General features: G+C 52.6%; 1 protein-coding gene across 5 annotated transcripts in view; it reads left to right on the top strand.

Annotated features, from left to right (window-relative positions):
- The window catches only part of CCDC88C (coiled-coil domain containing 88C), a 125604-nt gene that overhangs the window by 53957 nt on the left and 53680 nt on the right, over positions 1 to 17967 (top strand). For 4 of the 5 annotated variants that reach the window (XM_073895770.1, XM_025869467.2, XM_073895774.1 and 1 more), the window contains 6 exons: positions 9081 to 9139; positions 9902 to 9985; positions 12302 to 12442; positions 12715 to 12899; positions 13585 to 13666; positions 14054 to 14212. In XM_073895770.1, coding sequence (XP_073751871.1) covers positions 9081 to 9139; positions 9902 to 9985; positions 12302 to 12442; positions 12715 to 12899; positions 13585 to 13666; positions 14054 to 14212 — 710 coding nt within the window. Of the gene's footprint in view, positions 1 to 2777; positions 2867 to 9080; positions 9140 to 9901; positions 9986 to 12301; positions 12443 to 12714; positions 12900 to 13584; positions 13667 to 14053; positions 14213 to 17967 lie in introns of those variants that run through there. The other variant, XM_073895773.1, reaches the window with a different exon arrangement.

The following is a 17967-nucleotide window of genomic DNA, read 5'->3' as shown; positions in this document are numbered from 1 at the left end:
ATTTATAACATTTCACAGTTTAGGGTTTTGTTTTGTTTTTTGGTTGTGTGGGGGGCTTTTTTTTTTTCTTTTGGCAAATGCACCTCAATGGTGCTGGGTGCCAGGGGCGGGACAGGACCCAGGAGAGCATCTAGACACACACACACACACACACACACACACACACACACACACACACACGAATGTAATCTCTCATGAAGACGGGAATCTTTGGGTTTTTTACTTTTATATTATTGCCAGTGTATTCCAAGTGTTTAGAGCAGTGCCTGGCACATAGTAGGTGCTCAATAAATAAAGCATGCATGCTGGATACACACCTTTATCTCCTCCTCTCTCCTGTCCCCACTTGTGTATTCCTTCAAGCCAGTGCTCCTGGCGAGTGTTAAACACATGCTCTCCCAGATGCAGAGGTCGAATGTCAATGGTCAGGGTCAAGTGAGAGTTGATCTCTGCCCAGGACCATGTTTGTGGTTCCGCGAGGCCCGAGATGATGCACTGGAAACTGCCCTCACCCAACCATCTTGCGCATCCATTAAGTACATTTGCGTGGTTTACCAGAGTCTGTTCTGGAAGAAGTCACGAGAACCAAGAGAGGGTGATGTCTGCTTTATCCGTAGACCGAGGGAAGGTTCTGGACTAGACGTAGACCAGCTCCCTGGTCCCTTCAAGCCCTGCTTCCTCAGCAGCCAGGCCTGTCACTATGCCACACAAAGACTAGATTTGCCTGACAGGAAGCCAGGGTGTTAGCGAATTAATTTCTCCGATGAATCAACAGTCTCCCTGGAAGAGAGCATGGCTTTTCTTCCAAGGTTTGTATCCAATTGTATCCAAGTGCAGCAGTGGTTTTCTGACTTGTAAATGGCTGATCCCACCTCAGATGTGGAGAACGGAAGGGAGGGAGGCAGGCACGTAGGTGCAGAAACCCAGCCCAGAGAGGAGAGGGAACTCCTTCAGAGGCACACAGTGTGATGATCCCATAGGAAAGAGACATATCTGTCACCCTAAGTTCCGCAGATGGATATATACGTGGACAGGCAGGAGGGCGGCCACCGTCATCGTTCTGTGCAGTGCTGCTTGTATTCTAGACACCTGGCGAGATTCCTGGGTCCGTGGAGGGGCTGACCCTGGACCCTGCAGAGTGCTGTCTGTGAGTATGGCCGAAACTTTGGAGGATAGCCTGGGGGAGTCCATTTATTGCTATTCAGTGGGCTTGCCCTTGGTCTTTAGTTTTCTCCATATTCTGGGGGTCCTTGAAGGGCTTCCAGTGACAGAAAGCACCTTGAGACCTCAGAGCGTTCTGTGCCCACAGATGCTATGACTGTCCTTTCTCCCACCCCATGCAAGCCTCCGTTTCGATTGCTGCTCTGGCTGAGGAGACCAGAGGGCCACTTTCCAACCCCCCCAATAGAAGACTAGAATGGCCCTGTTCCCTTCCTTTTCTGAGCAGACTACCCCGTAGCCAGAGGCCCCACAGAGAAGCTCAGTCTGTCCCTCTCCTTCAGCTTTTGTGTCAAATGCCCACCCTCTCCCGCTGGGTCCAGGGGCCCTGGAAACAAGTAGGTTGTCTCTGCTCGAGAAGCCCCCAGTCTTTTTTGGGGAAGGGACGGGAGGAAGGCAGTGTTGGTAACTACTAGACCTGTTCTAGAGTAAGAAGTGATGTAAGTGCACTTTCCACAGAGTGCAGAGCAGGTAATGCGCTCTGCCTGGGCAGGCCAGGAAAACTTCCCTGGAGGAGGTGTGTGGCAGAGCGTCAGAAGGGAAGATGTCCTGGGACGGAGGAGCTCAGAGGAGTGGAACTGTGCTGGGAGTCCCATGAGGGGCATCATACTCGGGACACTGGGAGGAAGTCCCGTCACAGCTGAAGTTTACATTTCAAAGGCTGGAGGGAAACGGGAACTCCCTGAAACTCCTGGAATTTAATATTTAACCCTCTCAGCGTTTGCTTGCTCTCCTGTCAAGGGCATCGGGGAAGTGCTTTTCAGATCCCATGAAAACCTTCCCTCGTAGTCCACACGGTGTGGCTCTGTGTTTTGATGATGAACAGGAGCTTGTGCCGGGCCGGTGTGCCCGTGGGAGCCAGGAAGAGGGCCCAGAGTCTGGCTTATTAGGAACAATCTTCTTGCCCCTGAGAAGTGTGCCCTTAAAGACCACAAGGGCTGGCTTCCCTCCCCTGCCATCTTCCCGCAGTCCTGCCTCCCCCACCCTGCTTGCCAAGGGACGGGGTGGCAAAAGCATCCACCGTTGGGGGTTAATGAGAGATTCTTGGGTTCTTTCTCCAAACTTTTATTTTTTTCATTTCTCCCTAACTCTGATCTTGTCTTGCATGCATGTGTTTTTATTTCTGTATTTATTACAAAAACCTCATGTCTTTGAAATGAAGAGGCGAGAAGTAAGCGAACAAAGGAAAACCAACCTTGTAGCCATTCGATCCTGTTCATGCTCCCCATTCCTTCCTTGAGGGAACAGGCTCCGAAAGGCCCCCAAACCCTATTTCACATGGCAAGGCCACGTCCTGCTACTTTGCTTCTATGCTGCTGGCTGGCCTCAGAGATGAGTTTTTCAGTCCCCTCTAGAACGTGGGGGTTGCCAGGCACTTGAGCTGCCAGCCAGCACTTGGCTTTTCCTGGAACTTGAAGAGCTTGGTTAACACCAGGCCTGGGCAGGCGTTCCAGCGCGGCCAAAGGCCGGCCTTCTGCACAGCCCGCGGGATCTGCCTGGATACCGGCCTTTGTTTAGTAAACTTCTTAGCGCTGGTCTGGACACAGACTGCTCCCGGGCTTCGGAAACCACGCCATGGCTTCCAGCGGGACTGTGCCCTGTGGCCGTGGCCGTCTGCGGAGGAGGGACGAGATGTTATTTGTGAAAGGTCTTTATGGTCACTGATAGGATGTGGGCTTTGAGTTTTCCTTCTGGTGGTTGGGAGGGACCCTGCCTCACATCCTGTCCTGCCTGGGCTGCTACCTTCTCACTGATAGCCCGTGCGAACGCCGGGTCTCCCGCTGAAGTCTGGTGGTCGATTCTGCTTTTTCTGGTCTTCTGGTGTTGGATACTCGGGAGAATTAGCTCTCCCCTGCTGTGGCCTAGGCAGGCTGGGTGCGGTGGGGAGCCCTCGTGGTGGGTGATGCCGTCCGAGGGGCTTGTTGTGGCTGTTGCCGAGCTCTCAGTCACCTGGGGGCAGCTGCCTTCCGTCACCAGGCAGAGGCTTCTTGCTGCCCACACGGTGCTGCTGGGGGGTCCACGGGTTGGGGGCAGGCTTGCTGTGGGCGGTGGACAGACACTGGGATGAGGGGTCCACTGGTCAGGCTGCGCTTGGGAAGCCTCTGCCCATTTCACACGGACATGTGACTCCGTACCTGCCAGAATCCACCTGTGATAACCACTTATTTAATAATTAAATAAAGAGGTTATGTTAATGCCTGGTGGGGGCCGCGTTCTGGGTGTAAGAAAGCTAGGTAAGGGTTTCACAGGGTTTGCTCTTCAGACGGGGAGGTGGCAGGTGGAGGTGCCTGATTGAGACCACGTGGACCGGGTGGGACAGGTGTGTGGAGGGTCCCCATGGGCCCACCCGCCAGGAGTGTGCCATCCACTCTGTTCCTTGGCAGTGCCCGGGGAAGGTGACCCTGACTGTGAAAGTAGTAATAAACCGCAGTTTTTGATGTAAGCGGAGCCCCCAGGAGGGCCCCCAGAGCTGTGCCACGTGTGGGTGAGTCTCGGGGTGTCTGCACTGAGGAGACATGTACACGGGTCGTGCTCAGTGCAGTGCTAGTTTCAAATCAACAAGACAGCCCCATAATCACCCTTAGGGGATAGGTGTTTTTTTTAAATAAGAAACTGAGCAGAGCATAGTTGGTGATTGACTCTAGCACATAAGGCAGAGGAGAGCAGCATGTAGAATTAGTAAGGAAAAAATACATACGTAGGCGTGGTCTCCATCCCAGCAGGGAAGGAAAGTGAGCCCGTTCTCCGTGTTCTTCTACCCGGGGATTCGACGTGAACGGTTTAACGTGACTCGTCCAGGCAACAGGCACTACCTGCTTACCTGGTTAACCGCCTGCACACTGGCGTGCTGGCATCACATGCTCAACCAGATAGAGCCTTGCTCTGGAAGGAACTGTGACCATTAGTAATGACAGGGATGGTAGGGAGTTAGGGCAAAGCAGGCGGTGACCAGCCCGGGACCCGATCTGAGTTCTGTGACTCCACTTGTCTAAGCCTGTTCTTGTTTGTAAGATGGAGAGAATACTGTCCTCTGGGGATTCGGTCAAACGATCGTGTGCTCTGTGTAAGGGCAGTCATGGTCTGTAGGCATGAAGGGCATGTGGGGAGGGCAGAATTAACTCGAATGGGTACATTCTCCAACCTGTGAGGGTTAAAACCTCAGCCTTGCTGGCAGTTTGCAGATCCTGGGCCTCTGTGGTTGTGGAGAGCGGAGTTAGCGAGACAGAGAAGACTCTGTCATTACTTTTCTCTGGTCTTAACAGGTCATCGCCGCACCTTCCGACGTCAAAGCCAGGCAGAGGGTGTGCAACTGGGGGCAGGAGGAGTTCCATCTAAGAAGGGACTGGGTGTCCCCTTGCCCAAATCCCCACCTTCATACCGAAGCGATCATTGATAGAGGACAAGCTTTATTTTCTGTATCCAGAGACCAGGAAGTGTGAACGTTCAGACGGATGCCTCTTAGAGAATCAGAGTAGAGCCACAAAGGACCCTAGAGATCATGTACCAGGCAGGGAAGATGGGTTTTGTAGCATGTGTCATCTTCCGCTGATTGGCAGTGGCTGTCATGTGCTTTGTTCAGAAGGATTCTGAGGCCTCATTCCAGGCTCAGTAAGCAGCTGATGGGAATGATGAGCCTTGTGTGCCACGGACACAAGATGAGAGAGGGGATTTTCCAACCCTGATGTAATCCAGCCGCCACGTTTTAGAAGTTCATGTACTTTAATTGTCAAACTACCCTCCTATTCCCATGCCCACCCTCACCACACATGCAATATCAGATAGTTTCCCTTCTGTTTTGGGAGCTGACTGCTGCAAACATCTGTAGCTTTATATGTAGCTTAGATCAGCAGATGCATTCTGGCTCTGCGAAGAATGGCTGCTCTGAGTTTCTCTGTGTCGAGACTTCAAGAAGCAGGTAGTAAAGTAACTAAGGTTTTTCTTAGACTCAGCCATTAGCTCAGGCTGTCATGGGATTCCCCCTGGGGTTGCGGGTAGATGCAGAGAGTGTTGGATGTTTTCAGCCCTCCCCCCCACCCCTTGGTTGCTTGTGACTCATTCAGTACAGAAATCCACATCGTTTCGTACCCTGCCCCCATTTCTCGCTCTGAAAACCCGTCCTAGTGAGCTTAACCAGGAAGCATTTATAATTTGACAAACGCCCTCTTCCCTTATCTCTGGGCCTTGCATGTGCTGATCCCCGCACCCGAAATGCTCTGGTTCTGCCTCCCACATCGCTCCTCATCCTTGGGTCTCAGCTCAGAGGTCACTTCCTTGAGGAAGCCTTGCCTGAGCCTTACTTCGAACTAGATGTCCTTCCTCTGGGTTTCCATAGCGCTTATCAGCTTTTTAAAACTGCTGGTGGTCTTGGTGTGAGCTCAGAGGACTGTGTTGATTCCAGTTCTGTGCTCAGCAAGCCCCTAGCACATAGTAGGGGCTTAGGAGGGCGTTGTCTGTAGGTCTATTTCTTTGCCTGCTTAACTGTGTCACTGAGCCAGCCTCACTGGCAGGGACCCAGTACAGAGTCTTCTGGTATGTTTTGAAACTATTCAAAACCCACAATCTGGCGGATTTATGAAAATAGCAGTAGTTCGCCTTACTGTTGAAATCTTGAGAGAAATTTGGTAGCAGCTTCCTGGGAGAAACGAGGGAACCTGTGCTCTTTTTTATTTATTTTTTTAATTGCATAGGAATCTGTGGAGCGGTAAAAAATCACAGGGTGCGTTTGTTGTAAGCAAATGTTTGTATTTGCTTCGCCTGGTGAGACTGAGCACGCACAGCATTGCTTCGTTTGAACTGAGGGCACAGGTGGGCGCCTGGGTAGCGTCTGCCTTCGGCTCAGGTCATGATCCCGGGGTCCTGGGATGGAGCCCCGCATCGGGCTCCCTGCTCAGCGGGGGGGGGGGGGGGGTTGCTTCTCCCTCTTCCTCTGTGCTCTCTCTCTTTCTCTCAAATAAAATCTTAAAAAGAAATGAATGACGGCAGAGGCAAATTTCCTAGGACCCCGTTCATCGCCGAAAAGTTAATTTTAAATAATTTTTTTCCGTGAAAATTTTTTGAAGACCCTCTCCCTTTAAACGCTTTGCCCCGACTCTGTTCTAAAATGTAGCAAACAGGAATTCCATACTTTTCTAACGGGTGCGAGCAAGTGAGTGAATGACTCACGGTTGGCATTGTGTGTGGCTGCCTGGTGCTGAGGGAACAGAACCCTTTGTTCTTTTACCGAGAAGCCACAGAATGTAGTTTGAGGCCTTTGTGTGCGTGCGCACGGGGTTTCTGGTCTCTTCCCTGCAGTCAGGTAGCTGACTGATGCTCCTGATGTTGGCAGTGGGACTGTTGTTCCCGCAGTCAGTTTGCTGTTTTTATCCATCGTGAGCTGGGGAACGTGGATCATCGGAGTTTAAATTTTTATCCATCGTGAGCTGGGGAATGTGGATCATCAGAGTTTAATTTTTTATCCATCATGAGCTGGGGAACGTGGATCATTGGAGTTTAAGTTATTCTAAAGTATGATATAATTAGGACCTTTGGGGCCTTTCCTGTGAACAGAGTATGTAAAGATTCACTGTGTGAACTCTGACTTCTGTCTGAGCTGATCTGAGACCTTCCAGATGCTTTCCTCCTGCATGTCTGCTGCCTGCTGGTTATACATCAGGCGCGTGGCCTGTGGAAGGTGAATCATCACTGGCAACACCTGGGGGGGGGGGGCGGGTCTGCACCTTTTAGGTCCACCAAAGGCTTATGAGGGGCACTTGCCGGGTGTCTGGGAACTGACCGAGGGGACAGAGGTGAGAGCACTCACCATGGGCTGGATGCAGGACTGTGGCCAGGGAAAGATTTTGGTGAGACTGATTGCAGGCTTTGAATGTTCAGGTGGGCATTTCCTTGTTATCAAAACTAATATCATGATTGATCATCAGCTCAGCTTTAATGCAAAGGTTAGTCATTGTGGTCATGTATTTATTTATGTCTATGGGTTAGAACCTCTTGGGCTAAGGAAAACGCCTCCAGTTAAAAGAATTCATTAGTCTGAAAATTTTCCCGTTTCAAACATTGATAAAGTTCTGGACCTTATCAGCAAAGAGAAGTGCTTGACCATGGTACACAGATGTGCAGTGCCAACCCTTAAGCGTATTCTTAGGACTGTGGATCTGAGTGCTCTGAAGGGTCCCTGAGGCCCAGCCCCCCAACCCCTCCTGCCCACCTTCAGCCTGGAAGGTGAGAAAGGGGGAGTGCAGTTTTGGTTGAGCTAATGCCCAGCCCCCACACCTGAGACTCAACCATGATCTTGGGAGAAGCTGTGTTGAGCTGTTTCTCAGTTGAGAAATACCGGGACAAGATCACATGTCACTCCACATACACATTGTGCCCAGGGACGGGAAATGAACCACAACACTAATTCTTGGGACTCAAGCTCGGTTTTTTTGTCCTGGCGGTTGTTGGGGATACGCTGGGCCATATTTGCACAGAGTGAGCAGGTGCCACTAAGTCTCTCGAGAAAACCATGCTATTTGTGGCATGTTGCTTCTCTCCCAAATAGAACAGGACACAGTAAGAATGGGAGAGCCCTGTGGAATTTTTCACCTGCAAACAAACTTGCACATCACCCAGTTCATCACACTGTAAGGTATGGAAACCGTTTCGTAGATACGGAGACCAAGCCTGCGAGACGAGAGTTCGGCTTGTTGGAGTCACAACTCTTTGGGTGACCGAGCCAGTCTAGAGCCCAGTGTCTGATTCTGTTTATTTACGTGATCAAAACTGATTAGGCCGGCAGATAAGGATGCATTTGGTCTCAAGCATAATCAGAGAGACAAAGTGCAAAACGGCAAAATAAGATTTTTTTGGCCTCTCCGGCAAAACGGAGAAAGAGTGGGAGGATAGAGACGTGGGATGATGGGGGACTGGGACTTGCTGTTTTTCGGTTATGAGAAAGTAGAATGGGTAAAGCCCTTCTGCAGGGCCATTTATTAAAGGAGGAGGTAAGGATGTGCATAATTAGCCACTAAGGTTAAAATAGCGAAAACTGGAACCTCTCAAAGAGGATTGGTTGAATAAGTTTGTGGCCTTTGTACAAAGTCAGTATGAGACCATCAAAAATGATGCATATAGGGGCGCCTGGGTGGCTCAGTCAGTTAAGCTTCTGCCTTCGGCTTGGGTCATGATCTAGCGGTCCTGGGATGGAGTCCCCGTGTTGTGCTCTGCGCTCAGCAGGGAGTCTTCTTCTCCCTCTCTGTCTGCCCCTCTCCCCGCTCATGCTCACTCGCTCGCTCTCTCCCACTGTCTCTCTCAAATGAATAAAATCTTAAAAAAAAAAAAAAAAGACACATACATGTTTGGGATCTTCTCTAGAACACTCCAGCCAAACACTGAGAGAATGCGGGGGAGGGGGTGAACCGATGTGCAAACTGTTGATCATGTGAAGCAGGGTGATGGGGGTGGGGGGTTGGTTCTGCTGTTCTCCCTTGTCTGTTTGACATTCTGCATGATGGAGAGGCAGAGATATATACAGCCTTATTTTGGAGCACTCGGTATTTCCCATGGGGATTACTCTCTCCCCTGTGCTTTGCAAAAAGAGCTGCTGGTTCTCAAGTTCATTCATTATCATGAGAGGATATTTATGCTATCTGAATGGAAAAGGGCCGCAGATAGCTATGGACAGAATTCTCATTTGTTTAAAAAAAATCAGCCCATACAAAGAAAACAGATGGGAGTGTGCACACCTAGATGGTTATCGCTGGACAGAAAGACTACTGTTTCTCTAGCTGGGTTTCACTTCCCCTCCCCCCTGCTGCAGACACAGATCACTGGTGAAATTTTATGAACAGTTGAGTTTAACTAGATATGTTGCTCTTTTGGTTTAGGGAAGAGTATGGAAGAAATAAAGAAGCTGCTGCTGCTGGTACTGGGCTGTGCCGTCCAGGTAGGGATGGGGCCCGGGCCGGGGGGCGGGGGAGGGCCTGCTCTCAGCCATCGTGGGTTTGCAGTCGTGAGGTAGGAGTTCTTGGGTTCCTGAGAGAGTGGTGGCCACCATGTCTGGCACAGGGCACCTTGGGCCAGAGGGCAGGTGGGGACCCGTGAGCCAGGATGCCATTAGCACCCTGTCCCCAGTATAGAAGCATCTTGAACTACGGCCTGTGGGCCACATTCACCTGCCACCTGTGAAGTCTTATGAACACAGCCATGCTCGCTCCTTTACATATCCTCTGTGGCGGCATTCACGCCACAGTGGCAGAGCTGAGGCCAAATGGCCCACTGGGTCTGAGATTTTTATTTTATTTTTTATACATTTGGCCCTTTACGGATGAAGTTTGCCAGCCCCTGGCCTAGACCGGGTGTTCCTGCTCTTGTTTAAGAATCCCCTGGAGATCTGATTAAAGTACAGACTTCAGCATCCGCCCCCCCCCCCCAAAAAACTCCTCAGTGTTGTCAGTCTGGGATGAGGTTTTTCAAAATCACTCCCCAGGTGATTCTGCTATAGGTCTGATACCGGTAGTCTGAGCAACTTCTAGAGAAGCCTCCATGGGAGGGCTGCTGGGAGGACAGGCGCTTGCTTGGTTATGAAGGAGGAAGCCGGGAGAAGGCTTGTGTGGCTGGGCAATTTGTTTTGAAACTATTCTTTGGCGGTGGGGTGGCCCCAGGTTGCCCTCGCAGAGCTTCCATTAATACCTGTAACCCTCCGCAGTGTGAGAGGAAAGAGGAATTTATTGAAAGAATCAAACAGCTGGACATTGAGACCCAAGCTGGGATCGTGGCCCATATACAGGAGGTAGGTGTGTGGCTCTGTGGGGCGTGGCTGTGGACGGCCGCTCCTGTGGCCACTCGGAGCTGGGCATGCTTCACGGGGGAAAAGCTTAAAGATCATGCTTCTGTTAGGATTCAGATGCTGCAGACACATTGATTCTATTTGGAAAGGTAACGATCAGCAAGCTAAAATGGGGTAAAAATAAAAAAAATTTTTTTTAAACCCTCAATCAAGTCTTCTTTTGCCTCCTCTTCTTGCCTAATATGGACTCAGACTATTTTTAAGAGCTACCAAGTGGTTTAGGCTCAGAATTTGATTTACAGACCCTGAGAATGTCTTCTGGCAAATGTCACCCTCCTTCGAATGGTTGATCTTTATAGAGAGAGATTCTCTGCCTCTGTCAGTGACGTGGCAGACAAACAAGCTGCCCCTACTTGGGGAGTTAAAAACTGGCAAGTCCCAGAGGGCTTGTGCAGAGACCAAGTCTCCTGGATGGATGGGGTCAGGAGGTCTCTGCCTGAGAGCAGCCCCTCCACCATTGCCCTTAGGTGGACGTGGTTTCCCTGGAAAATGAGCCTGGAGAGGCAAGTGCCCACCTGAAAATTGCCTTCCCTGACCTCCACGCCACCCTCTCTCCAAAAGGAGCCCTGTATGCTTTAATCACCTTAGGAGATACGGTTCAGTCTCCAGTGTAATTGGACAGATGAAGTAAAGACACAAAAAAGACAAGCGCAGGAGCTTGGAGGAGTGGGTGTCTAACTGGCAGAAGCAGCTGAGGGCAGAGCTCCCCGTGCTGGCACCGGGGACAGGCTGCTCCTGGGCTCGGGGGGCTCCCGCAGCTGCCCAGGGCGCTGCGCGTGGGGGCAGTGAGCTCTGAGCCAGGATTTAAAGGAGATAGATGCAGCTCGTTGCAGGTAGGGAGGGGGGAAAGTCAGTAATCTAACGAATATTCTGAACTGCCCGTATCAGGGGCTGACCAATGGTGAGCCTCAGAATGGTTCTGCTTTTTAATTTTCCTTGCACGTCTGTGTATTTTGAAAATTGTGTTTATCGTGGGGCCTTGAGACTCGCCAGGTCTTTCCACTTTTTGCCTTTCCTGCTCAGACAGCAGGATGTTAAAGAAAAAGAGCGAGAGAAGCGATGTGGCCAGAAAGGAGTCCTACATGTAGCCTCTCATGTGGTGACTGGTGGTGGGGGCCGGGCTTCACCATTAGCTGGGTGCTTCTTAAATGTTCGGGTGTGCAGAACTAGGGGAGGATGGGCACCAACCTTTAATTAAAAAGCTCCTTGGGGGACTGACGTGCTCCTGGGGTTGAGCCCCTGTGCCCCCTCCACAGAGGCCTTTCCCCAGCCTTGGTTTGGGGGCGGCCTAGAACCCAGCCTCTGCTCCGAGTCCTGAGTGCACCCTGAACCACGGGATGAGATTTTTCCTGATCCTTCGTGATCAGCTGAATCTCAGTGTTTCCTTTGTAAGGTGGGGGGAGGACAGGTAAGAAAGGGGGTGCCTTTTGAGAAACTAAAGGGCCCTATCTTTTGTTTTTGTTTAACTGTTTTCTCTCTCCATGTACTGCTCTGAAAAATTTAAGAACTTTTTTTGGGGTGCCTCACTGAGTGGATAGCCCTGGTTTCTTTTTATTTTCCCTGGTTGAAGCCTGAGTCCACGAATAATTCTCTTCCCAAAACTGAGACATCAGATACTCAAAATAGATCTTCTACCCCCTTGGGCAGGTCTGGAGGGGGAGGTGGCGGCAAGGTCAGGCTGGCAGAAGCCATAGAGAGGCTGCCCAGAACAGACATAGCTGGGGGCCTCCGCTCACACCTGATGGAAAGGGGAAACCAGACGATCTTAGGTGACCTGTGGGGATGAGATACAGGCTTACCTGAAGGTCGTTTTAGATTATGACCTATTCCCCCCAAAATAAAATTGTCATGTGCCCAGCATTCTGATAAGACTTTAACATTTGCCGTATTCACGTTTGATTTGAAGTAATAACACAGGGTCCTCCCCCTCAGAGCCCCTGAGGCTTCCCTTCCTTGTGTTGGAAGTTGACGGTGCTCCAGGAACAGTATCTGAGGACTGTTTAGGGAAAGACTATATTGTAGGAGCGCTTTCTGGCATTCAAGCAAAACCCAGGTCCTCTTAAAGGCGGTGTTGAAAGCGGGAGGGGTTTTGGAAGGGAGCTTGCACCTACTTATGCAGTACCCTTCTGACGGCAGAGGATTTGTCAGTAAAGGGTTGATGGTGTCGGTGGAGTGAGTCGGCCAGGACCCCACCTCGCCAAACCCGGGGAGGTGGATGCTCCCGGCCGGCCTCTGCAGTGCCTACCTGTGTGCGCACAGGTGACCCACAACCAGGAGAACGTGTTCGACCTGCAGTGGCTGGAGCTCCCGGACGTGGCCCCAGAGGAGCTGGAGGCCCTCTCGAGGAACATGGTGTTTCATCTCAGGAGGCTCATCGATGAGCGAGACGAGTGCACGGAGGTGCGTCACCTGACACCTGCGGGAGAAGGTTCTAGAAATGCTGAGCTCTTGTTGGGGGGAGGCTCCTCCAGTCACACGCTCCCCACTGGATATTTCGTCTCTTCTTAAAAACTCGCACCCCCTTTCTCCTGCCTCCCTCCCTCGTGGTTTCTCGCTCCCAGCCGGCCTCTTCTCTCACTTTCTCCTTGTCTTCCGACGTGTGTGGCCACGTGTGCTGTGCGGGGTGTGCTGGTGAGACCTCTGCTTTCCCCCCTCTCTCCGCCCCACCACAGCTGATCGTGGACCTGACCCAGGAGCGGGACTACCTGCAGGCACAGCACCCGCCCAGCCCGCTCAAGTCCTCCAGCGCCGAGTCCACCCCCAGCCCCACCAGCAGCCTCTCCAGTGAGGACAAGCAGCACCTGGCCGTGGAGCTGGCCGACACCAAGGCCAGGCTGCGCCGTGTCAGGCAGGAGCTGTGAGTCTCTGGTGACCTCGGGCTGCCTTTCTGCTGTTGGGGGGGGGGGTGTCTGTCATGCGGTCTACTTCTGTGCGGTGCAGCCGACGGGAGCGCTCTGACGTGGGCCCCGGCATCAGCGGGCTCAGCTCCGAGCGGGGTCGCTATTTGAATGTGGACTGGTCGCCCCCCTGTCTGGGCTCCTGCCAGTCCGGGATACAGATTCTCTACAGAGGTAGCCTCCTGTTCACACGAGTCCAGTTGGGGGCAGGAACCCTCACACGGGGATGTTTTCTTGGCTGGAGGGAGGATGCCGTTCACCCCATCGGGTAAACCTGCTGTCCCCTCTTTCCTGCAGCAGGTGAATATCACTTCACCCCATCTTGGGAGCTACCCACCTCCCCCTCGCTGCCTGCCTGGCTATGGGGAATGCATCTTTGGCCAGAGCCTCCTTACCTGCCCTGCACCCTCAGAGGGAAATCCAGCAGAGTCTGGTGGGTGGGGTTGGAGAGCAGGCTTTAAAAAGTTAAAAATGGGAAAAGCATTTGAGTAGAAACGTTTTTGCAGGCTCCATCTGTACACTGCCCTCCTCACTCCCGGAAGTGTCCCCTTCTCTCTCCCTGCTCTGGTCTCATGAGGTGGGGGCCGGGGGGGGCGGGTGTTAACTGAGGAGGCCTCACCACGGTTCCTCCAAATCGCCGCCCAGGGAGGAGAAGACAGAACAGCTTGTGGACACCAGGCACGAGGTGGACCAGCTGGTGCTGGAGCTGCAGAAAGTCAAGCAGGAGGTGAGCGGGAAGGCCTGTGCGTGTGTCCGGGGGCGGGGGGGAGTTGGTGGTGCTGGTGGCTGGGACTCTCCCCAGTAACTGTGGCCTGGAGGTTTGGGAATGCAGCATCAGGAGCTTCCAGCAAAGGCCTCTGTTTCTGTCCGGCCCAAAGCAGCGCTGCCCGAGAGCCACTTGTCCTAAGAACTGCTTTGGGGGGTGACCCTGTGTCTTCGTGACAGTGTGTGGGGACCCCCCCACACACACACACACACACGGACCTGCCCAGCCACCAGAACCTGGCTTCTCCTGGGACGTCCTGGAAACATTACATGGCAGGCACTTGGCTCCCTCTTCCCTCCGCAGAGGGATACCCTAAGCTGGGTTCCCCTGCCTTTTCCCACCTTCCAGAACATCCAGCTGGCGGCTGATGCCCGCTCTGCTCGTGCCTATCGAGACGAGCTGGACTCCCTGAGGGAGAAGGCCAACCGCGTGGACAGGCTGGAGATGGAACTGGTGCGCTGCAAGGAGAAGCTGCACGACGTGGACTTCTATAAGGCCCGCATGGAGGTGAGCCCGCGCCTTCCAGACGCACCTGCAGGGTTTGGGAAAAAGGGAGACATGGGACCTCCACAGCGATGCTTTCCACATACCTCAGCCTATCTGTGCTGCCCCGGAAGGCCCCTCTGTGCTCCTTGCCTGGCTGGACGTGTCAGACGGGTGAGGGAGGGGAGGGAACATGGTTCTGTAATGAAGAGCTCTGATTTCTTTTAGGATTTTTCCTTCTTCTGCTTCATACCACCGTGATGACCTTCTACTCAAGGATTTTTCTTCTTCTTCTTGCCGTTTTCTGTGGTTAACTCTTGCCAGGACTCCATTTCTTCATCCTTAAAATAGAGATAGTCCTACCACTTCATGAGTTTTTTTCAGAGGAAAGAGGCAGAATTCCTGGCACTTGGGCTAGTCCCATTATAAGCCCTCAGTCGTGGAACCCACTCGGATCCTGAGGTTCTGGGTGGATGGCAGGGGGTGGGGAGGGCATTCAGGGCTAATGGGAGACTGGAGACCAAGACCCAGGTGGGGTCACTGATACTTCAGCCCCTCGCCCAGCAGCCGCAGGTCCTGGGGCCCTCTTTTCCAAAGATTTGGGGATTTTACCCCCATCACCAATCCCAGGGGCTCTGGAAGTAATTGTCATGAGCTGGTAAAATCAGGATGTCAGCGCAAACCAAATGGGCTTGTTTGGTAAGAAATAACCCCAGTTGCCACTCAGGAGGCTTTTGAGGGGACTGAACACAGGTCTGGGGAGCACAGTGGCCCTCTCCCAGCCATGCTGCTGGCAGGCATGCTTGGGGAAGGCTGTGTGGCTGAAGACCTGGACCTGCTCTCCTGCTGCAGGCAGGCCCTGCCTCTGGGCCAGGGGGGGAGGGGGGGGGAGACCGTGGTGCAGGGCCTGTTTATTACCCAAGGAGTGTCTGTTCCCTGAGGAATGTGACACCCTACCTCCTGCAGAGAAGGCACCTTTGGTGCTGCGGCCTTGGCCTGAGCCAGAGGTGGGGGTGGGACTCCAGCTCTGGCTTTGTCCTGGAAACGGTCGGTTGGCCACGCTGAATTTGAAAGGCATAAATCCCCGGCACAGACAGGTTCTGGGACGTGGGCACACACCGGGGCCCCTCATCACTTACTAGAAATGCCACAGTTGGGAGAAGGACAGACAGTCTTGCACGTTTGCCCAGACTGCTGCCCTAGCAGCCCCTCCTGCACATTGGGGGGACCTTATGCAGCCCCCAGATGGGATCAGAGGCGGAGTGTGGTTCCCACCTCTCACCCCAACTCTGTCCCGTGGAGTGGGTGGGTGTCAGGATCCAGTCTCTGATCTCTGTGTTCACGCCTGGCCCTGCCCAAGCAGCCTTGCATGGTCCTCTGGACACAGCCCACTAGCACCTGTGGGGCGCCAAGGCTGCACCAGCAGCGAGGGATCTAGACGCAAGATGATGCATGCCCTGCTTCATGCAGCTCCCAGACTTTCAGGGTTTCTCCTGGGACCCCTGGGGCCTCAGATTTCTCCAGTTCTCATATTTCATGCCTCTCTGTAGTAACCGCAACATTTTTCACATTGATGAATGTCCCAGTGGAGAGTTATGGTGAGATTGGTAATGCCTTAAATTTTGCTTTAGTTTTTGTTAACCACAAGAGAAATAGTGTGTGTGCGTGAGATTTTACTTGGGGGCAGGCAGTGGCTTTGCAGCCCAGTCTGGCTGATGCAGTGGGACTGGTCCCTGGAGTCCAGGGCCCTGTAGAGAAGATAAGTCTTGCTGTGTTCCGATGCCCATGATAACAGGGGTCAGCGGATGGGAGTACTTGGGCACTCATCCTTAGATTTGAAGTAGTTACATGAGCCTTGCTCACTGTCCGGAGGGGTCATCAGCCCCAGCCATGGAAGGTACATGCCATCCTCAGGAAGCGTGTTAGGGGAACAGTGTGGTTTATATTTCAGAAAGCACATTCGGGTTGCTGGGTGGGGAACAGATCACAAGGGGTGTCAGGATGCATGGGCTATGAGAAGTCTACCAGCCAGCTACTATCAGCCTGGTTGGGCCCACCTCCTTCTGCTTACTCCCTGCCACAAGACGAGGAGGGGCTGAGCATTAGTAGAGCAAAAACTGTGTGCTCTCATTCATTTCTCACAGCAGCCCTGGGGACGAGCTGAGCTCGGGGCGATTGAATGGACTGTGCAGGGCCACTGGCCTCACATGCGGACCCAGGTCTGTCTTGTGTTCCAGTCTCCCTTTCTGCTGCAGGTTCCCTGACTCCCACTGGCATAGGCCCTGAGGTGGGGATTTTGTTGGCTTTGATTGTGGATATATGCTCAGCACCTAGACCAGTGGATAAACACCTGTTGAAGGAATTCTTTCTGGGGTTTTCTTGGGGCAGCGTTTGCAGAGGTGGCTGCTGCTGGGCCATAGTGGGCCCCCCCTTCTCAGATCCCTGCCCAGGCTCCCCCCCCACCCCCCCACCCCCCGGCCAGCCGCCTACCAGAGCACTCAGGTAGGCAGGTAGGTGTGTGTTGGGAGTTAACCTGGAATGCAGCTCAGAGACCTCAAAACATGTTGCTTTGGGTTGACAGCCAGCAGTATTTGGGGCCTGCAGGGATTGAGGTGGGCCATCTGCCCTGGAATGAGGGGGGGTGCCCAGGCCTGGACCACTCAGTCCCCCTAGTGCTCCGTGTCAAGCGACAGCACTGCCTTGATGCACAGGTGTATTTGATGGGCCTGTGTGTTTGTGTTTCAGTAAACAAGGTTGCCCAGCTTTATATGGAAAGTCAGATTTTCCAGAGTGTGCTGATACCCATTTCCAAGGGATTCCCCGTAGGATTCCTGAATAATTTCTTAAGTAATTAGAAGTATGCAATGACGTACAGAAATGTGTCTGCGAATTGAGATTGACCTGCATGTGATAAAACCTGCGATTAGAAAAGAGCCAAGTATGATGTGTACACATCCAAAAACCAAAGACAAACTGGACAGAGAGCTGGGTAGATGGGTGGATGTGTGATAAAGCAAATAGAGCAAAACACTAATTACAGAATCTAGGTGGTATGTGTATGGCGTTCAGAATACTTCAGTTTTTCGGTGTACTTTAAAATTTCCATAACAAAATACGGGGAGGGGGGTGGAAAGTGAAGAGAGAGCAGTGGGCGTTAACTCTTCTGAATAAGTTGATACGTGATTAACATCAACTTAATAATGAAATAATTTAAAGTATTAATCAGTTTCAAGCTATGAAACTGCTGCTTGTGAGTGTTAGATCTCTATTTCTCAAGATGTGGTCTGTATCCACCTGTGTCCATGTCCGTTCAGGAGGCCTGTTCAAAATGCAGATTCCTGGGCACCACCCTAGATCCTGGGAGTTGGACTCCCAGGAATGTGCCTTCTGTGGACTCTCTCCCGGATGGCTCTTCTGCACTGCCAGGCATGAGGCCCCCAGTCGTAGATGGATGGGATACTTTTCTCCTTCCTGCTGGCATTTCTCGGCCAGAGGAGGGGTGGGCAGGGCTCCTGGCAGGTCTGTGGGTGGAGCTTGGCCAGAGGCTTCCTGTGTGTAGAGAGCCTTTGTCCTCTCCCAAACGGAGTGGTGGTAGGTGTGAACAGGCCGGAGGGCAGTGTGAGGAGCATGGTTGTTGTGTTCATGCCAGCTCAGGAATACCTCCCCTGTAGGGGACCCACTTCCAGACACAGGGCGTGGCAGGTGGCCCCGGTGCCTTCCCCAAGAGCCTGGCCAGTCTCACTGCTGAGAAGCACGGTAACGCCTATCACGGAGGGGCA

The sequence above is a fragment of the Callorhinus ursinus genome, unplaced genomic scaffold, assembly GCF_003265705.2.
Source record: "Callorhinus ursinus isolate GAN/ISIS: 27379988/994484 unplaced genomic scaffold, GSC_fseal_2.0 scaffold8, whole genome shotgun sequence".
Lineage (NCBI taxonomy): Eukaryota > Metazoa > Chordata > Mammalia > Carnivora > Otariidae > Callorhinus > Callorhinus ursinus.
The sequence above is the reverse complement of the archived record's forward strand: the minus strand, read 5'-3'. Positions and strand labels throughout refer to the sequence as shown.